At 33.8% G+C, this 11,776-nt stretch overlaps 1 protein-coding gene across 1 annotated transcript; it reads left to right on the top strand.

Annotated features, from left to right (window-relative positions):
- Nucleotides 1-6,051: 6,051 nt before the first annotated feature.
- On the top strand, nucleotides 6,052-9,651 carry LOC145618054 (peptidyl-prolyl cis-trans isomerase CYP18-2). Its single transcript, XM_081672834.1, has 6 exons — nucleotides 6,052-6,201; nucleotides 6,319-6,414; nucleotides 6,502-6,563; nucleotides 7,846-7,979; nucleotides 8,553-8,637; nucleotides 9,334-9,651. The coding sequence occupies exons 1-6, from the start codon at nucleotides 6,130-6,132 to the stop codon at nucleotides 9,377-9,379; spliced, it is 495 nt and encodes a 164-aa protein (XP_081528960.1). The 5' UTR covers nucleotides 6,052-6,129; the 3' UTR covers nucleotides 9,380-9,651.
- Nucleotides 9,652-11,776: the final 2,125 nt, after the last annotated feature.

Below are 11,776 nucleotides of genomic sequence, written 5' to 3'. Positions count from 1 at the left end.
GTGGAGTTGTTACGTAGTTATGAGTTTAGTAGTTTTGTTTGGTCATGATTTATTAAGTATGTTTTATAATTAAGTGTTGGATTAGATGATTAAAATGTTACTTTATAGTATAAAATTTTAGGTGAATAATGAATGGATTGGGTAGTAATCTGATATGATTTTATGTGCTTTGACAACCAATTATAAGTCATAGAGTAGGTTGACCTTTGACATATAAATTAAAGTTGACCTTTTTTTTATCATTAGAGAAGTTGTAAAGCTATTGTATAATTTATTTTAAAAGTATAATTTCAATACTAAAAAGGCAGCCATTTTTGCTCATCAACTTGACTAAGAATATGTTAATTCTTTCCTAATCCATCAAAGGACAAGACAATATATATGTGTGACTTGTGAATCGGAATGTATACATTAATACATGCGTGTAGCCGTGTACTACGTCAAAAATAAATAAATAATTAAAATGAATGACATATAAGCATATTGATCAATCTAGTCTGAATGAATTTTTAAGGTCTAATAATATGGTATAGTCTGTGTTATATGGGTCTAATGGATCTAGTATGATCCACTTGTATCTCTAATTTTGACTAAACTTTGACTACCGTATTTATGCATGGATATTACTAATCACGTATACTCTTGCTATGTCATGATCAGACTCGTATTATTTGATTTATGGCGACCAAGGCTCTTTCAACCTTAGCACCACTAAGCCACCAACCCTCAATCGACCTATTTCTAAGTTCCAATTAGCTAGAAATATATTTACTCATATACAACCTCTTTCAATCGGCCTCTTTCAACCTAAAAGGGTTGTTTTGGGAATGACCACCCCCCTCCCATAGTTTAGAGGGGTAGCGGAGACACATATTTCATATTATAATGAAATCAAATATCTAATACATATTACAATTAATAATTCAGTTGAGTACATGTTGAAAAAGTAAAAAATTAAAATAAATAAATAAATAAATAAATAAATTACAATTGAACTTGATAAGTACTCTTCAACTTTTGGAAGCGTTTTACATCATCAAATTCAACATCTTCAAAAAAAAAAAAAAAAAAAAAAAAAAAAAAAAAAAAAAAAAAAACATCCTCCTCAATGTGATTAAACTTTTATGCTTAGATTCTGTTGGTATTTTTTGTCATGGATAATTGGGGCATTAGGAAAGTAAAAGCCCAATAAATAACAGGTAGGGCGCTGAATCAAACTTGTTACCTTTGAATGTTGGGCTTAGCCGGTTAGGGGAACCTCCAACACATGTTTATGTGTTTGTATTTTATACACCTATCTTACTATCTATTTATTGTAGCCCGGAATCTTATCAGAAAATTTCGACTCCAGTATAGATTCCATTGAACCTAGAGGATACGGATACCCTTAGTTAATTAAATAAATCGAACATCAAACCGTAATACGGAGTACAATGGTTTTTGTTTACTTAATTAATGTATTATGAGAAAAAACAATTCTAATTAAAAAAGTTAAAACTTTAATTAATGAAAAATGCTATACATAATCCTTATGGCTACATTTAAGCGTTTAATTTATTCTAGAAAATTGTTTAAATTTAAAAATCATGATTCATGACAATACACATTAATTACACCGATTTGTGCATGTTCTTGTCATGAATTCCTAAATTTATACATTTTTCTAGAGTAAATTTAATGCTTATATACAGCACTAAGGGCTATGTATAGCAGTACCCTTAATTAATTATCAATTTATATCTTAATGAAGAGTGTCACATGTGAGTGGAGTAGTGATCATAGAACCCTTCCCCAAACTATATGGTTGTAAAAATTTAACCATAATACCTTGACAAACAATCTCCATAGGACATCCATGATTACTCCCCGAATCAATATCCCAATATTCACCTTCGATGACCAAGGCAAAGGGCAAAGGACAAAGAACGTTAAAGCAATCTTTTAGGAATACATGAGAATATCTAACATGAGATTTAACTTATGAGGAATTTGGAAGTTAAAGCAAATTTTTTATAGAAACAAATTAGGCAATTTATGCAATTTTTCTGAAAAGAAAAAAAACTTGTGCAGACCTAAGGTAAATATGTGCGAATCTACCTTATGTTGAACATAATGGCTATTGGTATCAATTCTGATATTCGGGTCGAGTCAAGTCTTTTTTTTTTAAAAAAAAAGAAAAGTTAATTTTTAATTTGAGTCAAGCTAATAAATATTGTGTTTAACTTGGTCTATATTTGAATTTAATTTTTTTTCAAGTCAGGTCAGTCAAGTAGGTAGTTTTACTGTGTAAAAAAAAAAGGTAGGTTTTTGACACCTCTAATAGTGACTCTGGCTTAATTTTAAAGTATTAACAATCATTATTACTACCTCATCAGTTAATTATTATGTATAACAAAGACATATTTTATGTTTCACAAATAATACGTCTTATTGCACATAATAATTAACGGAGGTAGTATTTATATTGACTTGTATATTAAACTCGCTTATTATGCTAAATTGCTACATATTACTCTCTCTATTTCAGAATAACTGATACAACTAAACTAAACTTAACACAGATGTGATACAACAATTTGACCTAATTTTTATATAATTAAATCATGATAAAATTATATATAATGTAACAAATTTGCATAGGTGTGCATAGATGTGAGAGGTGGGAGAACAACATTGATGTGGCAATGAATGAACCTAATACAAACATGACATGACTTTAACACTCAAAACTCAATAGATTTCAACGAGCTAAAAAGTCTAAAATTTACTCAAAACCTTCATAGACTTGTTGAATATATCCTCAATTCACAAGCTCTCAAATTGCCAACGAAAATATCTAAGAATCACTAACACACACAAACAAAAAAACATGGAGTAGTAGACTAGTAGAGCACAATTAAGGTAAATCAATTCATGCGAATGTTAGTCATCCTCAAATGTATGAAAGTGCTCAAATTGATTCTACTCTAACCCGCTACCGCTAGTTTTCACCTAAAAACTCTAGATGAACATAATACAATCAATGTATCCAACTAATGGATATACTCCATACATAATTTTTTCTAGGATGAAATTCAAAGAGATTCTAGCAATTTTAGCATTGGTTTCTTTTTTTGAAACATTAGCATTGGTTTCTTTATTATAGTGTATTTGGAAGGCATATACTCTTCAATGTTAAGTTATTATAAATGATAATTATTTTTAATGTGGCACCAAGACATGTCAATTATTACTTAAAAAAACGTTGTTCGATTGTTCTTTCAAGGTAAATTAAGGTGGCTAACTCGCGTGCATCATATCTAGTCTTGTTTGAGAATCTCTTTTAATTGGTTTTATATCATAACTTTAGTTTTAAATGGTTTTAAACAGTATTTTTAAGAGTTATCTCAAATTTTTTGCACATGTGATTCACGTACATAAATGGGTTTATTTATGTAATTTACATTTTAATGGGTATAGTTGACATAATACTATTCATAAGCGTTTGGTTAAACTTTTAATAAGGTATAGAGATATAGGTAGAGCTGTCAAAAGTTAACCCGACTTGAAATACCAACCCCAACCCTAGCCCCGAGTTAACCCAAGTATTTGAGACCCGAACCCGAACATGAACCGACCTGGAGATGACCCGACTCGAATATAACCCGTAAATTATTGACCTAAACCGAACTCGATCTGAACCGAAATTGACCCAAACCCGTTCTAACCCGTGAAACCCGAATTTAACTCGACTTGTTACTAACCTGACTTGAATTTAACTCGACCTGTACCTAACCCGACCTGTTACTAACTCGACTCGAATTCAACCCAATCTGTTACAAACCCGACCCAAAATCAACACGACTTGTTATTGACGCGATCCAAATTCAACCCACTTGTTATTGACCCGACTAAAATCAACTCGACTTGCTTGTTATTAACCTGACTCAAAATCAACTCGACTTATTTGTTTATACATCTTTATTATTGTAGATATTGACTAGCTAAATATATTCTAATATACTTGTAAAGTCACTCTATGTTAATATTGATTTAAGTATTTTGTCTTGGATGTAGTGAGACCAAGTCGATCAAGTAAAAGATTATAACCCGCAAATTATTGATTTGAATCGAACCCGACTCGAACCTGAGAATTACCTGACTTGGAAATGACCTGACTTGATTATAACCTGCAAATTATTGATTTTAACCGAACCCGACTCAAACCCGAGAATGACCCGAACCAATTATTACCATCAAATTATTAACTTGAACCGAACCCGTCTCAAAACTGAGAATGACCCTAACCCGTTTTAACTCGTGAAAACCCGAATCAAACCCGACCTATTATTTACCCGACCTGCTATTAACCCGACCTAATTTGATAAGATGTATGACCCGACGTGACCCGACTCAAGCATGATACAATCCGAACCCGACCCGAATAGTTTACAACGTTAATCCGAATTGACCCGACCAAGCTGACCCAACCCACACTTACCTAACCCAAACTCAACCTGTTAACCCGAATTGACAGCTCTAGATATAGGTCTTGAATAGGTTAATCAACTCAACAAAAAAAAAAAAAAAAGTCGTTGGTTAATCAACTGAACCGTTAAAAAGGCCATTGATTATTTGATTAATGATTATAGACTATTGAAGTTTACGCCAAATCATAACTTGGATTGGGCTATTTTGCCCATTGGTACAAACTAAAGGTCTATTCTCATACGTTATACATTGTTGACTTGAATGAACAATACAATAGGGGGGTGAATTGTATTGTGGAGGAACTAGGGTAATTTTTGCGGAATTCTAAAAGAAACTTAAACAAAAACTTTAAAGTGCAAGAGAGATTTTACGTGGAAAACTTCTTGGCCCTAATCAAGAAGAAAAACCACGACCACAAGGGATTTTAAACACAATTCTTAATAATAATAGGGCAAACAACCTATTACAAATTAAGACTCTAACCTTAAGTTCCTCTACGAACTTAAGTTCCCCCTCAACTGATCCCTCAATCAGTTGAGCTCTCAAATCTCTCTCTTTCTCCTTGCTTCACTCAAAGCAATCTGAACACTCTAGAGTTTACCCAAACTCTACCCCAATACAACTCAAATTAAAACTCTAAGATGCTAAGTACAAAGACACTCAAGGACTTAAGTGGATTTTGACTCTTTTCGAAAAGCTTAGAAGATTGTAATGCTCAAGTGTCATTTTCAAAACAGAAAACTAATTCTATTTATACTAAAAGGAAATCAGTTGAAAACTCCCTCGTCTGCCTTAACTCCCACTTAACCACAACTTCCATGAAAGTAGGAAGTGCAGTTCGTGGAAGCTTGGGCAACAAGCTGAAGGAAGTGGTTTACTGCTTCCTTAAATTTCTCAACTTCCTTGACCAAGTAAAAGAACCGTTAAAAGAGTTTCAAAAGATATTTTACCAAGTCAGATTTTCCAAAACAATAGGATAAAATCAAAACAGAAAATCTTTAAATAAATAGAATAAAAGATAATTTTCCGAAAATAAAATAGAATCTTTTTAAACAAGGAAAATAAAATCTTTATAAACTGAAATTCAATCCACTTAAAATCCTATCAATGATCAAAGTACTTAACATATGTACAAGAAGCCTAAAATAAGCAGTAAAGATACAATAGACTCCTTGGAACTTAGTGAAGCTTCGACTCTGGAGCTTCAGTTACTCACTCAAGGAACTTGGCTTCTGATTGTCTTCTATACTCGTCCAAAGCTCTTCCTTTGACCTTGTTCCATGCTCCATTCTGACTCTAGAACTTCGTAGCATATAAACCTGTCAACACTTCAAAGCTAATAGACAAATGTTAAAGCCCTTATGGGTTTGCTTAGGTTCCTTGAGTCATCATCAAAACTTAAGATCAACATACATCAATTCAATTAGACCATCAAAATAACACCTTTTTTTTTTTTTTTGATATTTAGAGAGCCACAAGGGCGAGGGTGAGAATCGATCCCAGGATCACCTGAAATCGGGAGAGAAGCTCTAAACACTTGAGCTATCCCTCACTCTCAACACCTTTTATTTCTCACAAACACTTTCGATAAAATAACATTCTTTCTTCTCTTTTAGCTTAAGGCCGTTATTTACTGTAAGCAGAACAATTAAACAACCGATGGGACCAACCGCCGACGATGGGCCGCCGGAAGTCACACTGCAGACTTCCATGGGTCCTTTCACTATTGAGGTCTTTTTTCTGTCTCTTATAACTTCGCTTGCTTTTATTTTTATGCTAATTTTTCTGGGTTTTTTGTGTTTTTTTACAAAATACTTTCTTAATCGCAAAATTTGTATGTTAATTTAGCTGTACAACAAGCATGCCCCAAGAACATGCCGGAATTTTCTGGAACTTTCCCGTCGAGGTTACTACGACAATGTCAAATTCCATCGAATCATCAAAGTATTAAACTTACCCTTATTTATTTTCATGATTTATGCTGTTAATTTTTGGTGGGTTAGATTCTAATTGGGATGATTTTGGGTGCAGGAGTTTATAGTTCAAGGAGGAGATCCTACTGGAACTGGAAGAGGTGGTGAATCCATTTATGGGTATTGCCCTTTACTCTTTTAATTTCTTAATTTTGTATTACTCGTTTATGGGTTTGTGTTTGAATTGACAATTTGGTATATTGTTCTTGATAAAGCTAATAATATAGGGTACATGAGGGTGGGGGGCCGAGTACGGGGTGGGGTGGGGCGGGGCGGGCGGTGGCTGGGAAGGGAAGAGTTTGCTAAGTATGGGATTTTGAACCATGTCCTTACATTTGCCTTGGTTCAACATGTAATTAATTTTAATGTGTTTTTCAGACCTTGCATAATTTTCTCAAAATCCATTAAGGGTTTAGTTTAACACACTGAAGACTTGTATGAGTTGTGTACAAATATTTGGAATTCAGAATATCTTGTGCCATACATTTACCAATACACAAGTAGGTTAGCATTACAATCCTCTGAATCCAAAGTGTAATTTTGATTTGGTCCAGATTTTCTTGTCCAGATTCTGTTTTTGCAAACTTGACCATTATCACCTTTGTGTACGTTACTTAAAATCAGCTATTTGTGTCGGACACAGGCACATCTCCATGTGTTAGACTGGTACAATTTACAAAAATAAAAATTATGAATTTGGTTCGAAATATAGTGTCAGTATATACATACCCATCTTGGAGTTTTGAGAATTTTACGTGACCATTTAGGTAGAATTGAGAAGTTCAAGTACCTTGTTTTGATATGTCATGTATAGTGGTTGCCTGGTTGGTTCTATGACAGATGAATTCATTATATGAAAGACATGTCAGAGAAAGTCCTTTTGGTTTGGATTCATTGAAACTCGTGAAAAAAAACCAGAATTTGCTTTAAGGAGGGAGGGGGGGAGAGAGGGGCAATCTGTGGTTGAAATTCAGATGAAAACCAGAAGTTTTGGTCTTGGGGTTTTTCCACCAATGCAACAGTTAAGAAGTCATTATGCTCTGTCATATCTGTGGGTTAATTTGAAAAGTGGATTTTCACTTGAATGTGTTTCAAACTACTCACATCAATTAAAGGAATATATGGTGCCCTTCCTCTCCCCTAGAGGAGTGGATGTGAAAATTCTATGGCGCACATCAGGGAAATCTCTAATAAAGGATAATTTAAATCCCACATATTGACATTACTGCAATACTGCTTGATGATTGAGCTGTTATAGTATGTAGATATAAAAGGAGGAGGTCATTCAGAATTTTTTATTATTTCTTTGGGCAATTTCTCAATTAAATGGCACTTTTGTTGGAGAATAATATAGTGCCAGTTAGGCTTTAACTAACCGCTACTCCGTTGATCTGAACTGCAGTAAACGCTTTGAAGACGAGATAAATCCAGAATTGAAGCATACTGGCGCTGGCATTTTATCCATGGCAAATGCTGGTCCTAATACAAATGGAAGCCAGTTTTTTATAACTCTAGCTCCTACTCCCTCTCTTGATGGTAATTCAACACCCCATTTCCTCTTCAAAAAAGTATCTTGTGTTTTGTCTTTGGCTTTTATCTAAAATGAGGGTCAAGCCGATCATATTTTCATCTTAATAAATTCAGTTTGACCTTCGATGTGCCACATCCTAGTTTAATAGGATTTGTTTTCAAGCTCATTCAAAATGAGTTTCTAGCTGTAAAATGTAGATCCCAAATAACCTCCAGACATAACTCATAGTTCAGATATTTCCATATACGTAGCAACATCCATGTATGTTTTTGGTTACTTTACATGGAGCAATTAGGACATATATATGTGCTTTTCACAATTTATGTGAAATTCTTATTGAGAGGGTTTGTTTTCTGTTTGCTGTATTCAGTGGTAAGTTTTGACAGTTTGTTTTTTATTATCTTTTCTCACCTTTGTTCCTTTTGAATAGCTGATATTAAATCACCATTCATGTAAAAAGTGATATCTATGAGTAGTCGTTTTCTAGAAGGGCTCTCATTGAAAGACTATGTTCCATCTTACATTCGTATTTGTAATTAAAATTTCTAATATTGTTATTTTGTAATGGTTTTTTTTAGGAAAGCACACAATATTTGGAAGGGTTTGTAAAGGAATGGAGATAATTAAGAGGCTTGGCAGTGTCCAGACCGACAATACTGATAGGTTTGTCTTTTATATATATATATATTTTTTTGTTTCTCTTTCTTTCAGATTTATCAATAGCCGTGTTACTTAGGGATAAATATTTGAAAGCTGTATGCTTTGTTATGCCTATGCATATTGCACTAGCCTAGTAGTTGCAGTACCTTGACTCATTAATACTCGTATTGCTTGGAGTTTGTGGACTATTATGGTCGATGATTTTGCTATATGATTTAAAGTAATTGACATCAGTATATTGTGGAAATTTTCATGTGAAACAAGTTAGATCAAAACAAATGGTTTTGTGAGGGTAGAATGAGATGTGAGGAAAAACATGAAAAGGTTGACGAGGTATCTTGTAACCCATATAAGCACCATTATCATCCTTTAGGAGGGGGGAAAAAAAAAAAAAAACCCTTCACCACTCTAACCGCCATGGCTTATCAGATCTTTTAGGTGGGGAAGAAGATATCTAATTACCCCCTTTTTTCCTGCTAAACTCCTTTAACTCTTCTATAAGCTACCTCACGAAATAAGAGATACTAGAATCGCTTCATCTGACTTATGTTATCCATTCATTGATATCTTTATAGCAAATTGTATGTCGCTCACTAATTTTCTATTGAGCACACCTATATAAGTTTGACTCCGCTTAATTTCACATCCTGCCACTTTTGTTATGTCCTGATGACTCGTCATTTGTTGTTGCTGTTGCAGACCTATTCATGATGTCAAGATACTAAAGGCAACAGTTAAGGATTGATCAAGCAAAAGCTGTCAACAAGATGCGTCTCTCTGCTCATTATCTAACATGCTGTTAAGTTCTCTTGGCAACCTATTCATGATGTCAGCTATCCGTTTTCAGTTTATCATACAAATTCTGTTGGCAACACTATCATATTTGTAACTTTAAAACAGAAAAAACTCCATTTCCCATAGATGGCTATATGATATGATGTACCTCCTGAAGTTGCTGGTTTTGCTACTTTAACAGAAATACAACAGGGCATGTCAGCATGTGTATTTTAGTGATGAGTCGCCTCTTTTGTTCAAATAAATTATTTAGTATTTCATGTAATGTTTGATACAGGGTGCATAATTTTAGCAAACTGTCTAAATTTTTAGATTAAAAAGGTTTCATTGTGGGTTTTTTTTTTTGTTCAAGCATGTCTTCTAAAAAATTAAACTTATAATTTTGAAAACTATAGAAAAGAGGAAATCATTTTAACTTGTTTTCTATTTTTGGTTTTTTGTTGAAAATAAAATTTTTTTTTTAAAAAAATGAAACAAAAAATTATCACGAACAGGCCCTGAATATTCGTAGTAGTTTACTGTATTAGCTAGCCACAATTATATACTCTATATTTCTATAAGATCAGGGGAACACCACGTTTGTGGTTGAAGGCCAGTGAACATGTTAAATACGGGTCTGGGCCGCACCCGCAAACCAATAGAGAGAGTCCACTTCACAAGATCAAATGAGGTTCCATCCCAAAACCATATGGCAATAGGATTAGTAGTCCCTTAGCCTTAAGTGAACTTTAGCCATTTAAGATCCCATATTATGAACCTGGCTTTGATACCATGTTAAATTTTGAAACAATATGTAATAGGCCTGGGCAACCCGAACAAGGAGGAGAAGAGTTTGGTCCACAAACAAGGCTTTGGAGCTTCCATACTAAAATCAATTGGCAATAGTACGTAGGAGGTACTCCTCTACCTTATAAGGTGGAACCATCTCTCTTTTTTCTCCAATGTGGGATACTCACAAGTGGGCTACAATGGGTTTCAACAAAACAGGAACGATGAATGAGAATAGGATGGCGAGTATTGTTGAAAGATCAGTGCTAAGGTTATCTTTACAAACTCATCAATCGTTAGCCCATCATTCTTCCTGTTTTCCCATGTTCTTGTATAGCCTTTGCTAAGGCTATCTTCGTTTGATTTTAGATTTCTTAGATTTTACCACCCTAAAAAGCCAGTTTTATTTTATTTTATTTTTTATTTAATCACCTATTTGAATTTCTTTTTTTTTTTTTTAGTTTAAGTAAAATTTGCCAAATGCAGCCATTTAAAGTTTGTATTTTGTAAATTGTAGATATTTAAAAAAAAAAATTGCAAATTGCAACCATTTATATTTTGTAAGTTTGTATGCTTCAATAAATTGGACTCTCATATAAGGCTTTGTTTGGTTCAATATTAGTAAAGGAAAGAAAGGGAAGGGAAAAGAAAGGAAGAGCATATTTGGTTTGATATTAGTAAAGAAAGGAAAAAGAGAAGAATGTTCTGTCAAAAAACAAAATGTATTGTTTGGTATGAAATTAGTAAAGGATGAAAAGAGAAGGGAAAAACTAATTTTAAGTTTGATAAATTTAATTTCTTTCTTTCCTCTCAAGTTGCTCCATTTTTATTTTATTTTATTTTTTTTTTTTTTGGGGGGGGGGGGGGAGGGAGAAAAGGGAATTGTGAAAGGAACTTTCCCTTCCTTTCAAATTCCATTTAATTTTGGAAAAATTAGAAAAAATAATCCCAACTTTCATCAAGTTAGATAGAATAATCCCAACTTTCGATTATTTTGGAATAATCCGAACTTTGGGGGTCTTCTTTTTCATCTATCCCAAACCGGTCAACAAAAGTTAATGACCTATTATATCAGGTCACTTGACACGTATCAAGTCCTGATTGGTCCAAAAAAAAACCAGAAAACTACCCAGATACCCCTTCCCCACCGATCCACGCACCGTACCCTAAATTCCACCACCATATCCCAGCACGCCACCCCACCATACACCTTAACCTCCACCACCACAACCCATTACAGCTCAATGGTACAAAATACACTCACAGAGTCACAGTGGTACTCAATGCGGTTTTAGTGGTACTTTTAAAAATCCTCAGTGGTACAAAATATACTCTCAGTAGTTGTGGTCCCAAATTTTTTTTGTCGTTTTTGCACATGAAACCAAATCTGAAAAGTTTTAGTGGGGCCCACACCACCTTTTTCATTCTTCCCATCTCTCTCCTCCTTTCTCTCTCTTCTTTTTACTTTTATGTTATTTTAATGGTTGTGAGACATTTGCATTTGTCTCACAACCCTCCATTTTTACTTCCTCGAAAACCTAGGGCTCTCATTTCCATCATGGCCCTACCGTGAATTTTT

Source organism: Chenopodium album, chromosome 26, assembly GCF_948465745.1.
Source record: "Chenopodium album chromosome 26, dcCheAlbu1.1, whole genome shotgun sequence".
NCBI lineage: Eukaryota > Viridiplantae > Streptophyta > Magnoliopsida > Caryophyllales > Amaranthaceae > Chenopodium > Chenopodium album.
The sequence above is the reverse complement of the archived record's forward strand: the minus strand, read 5'-3'. Positions and strand labels throughout refer to the sequence as shown.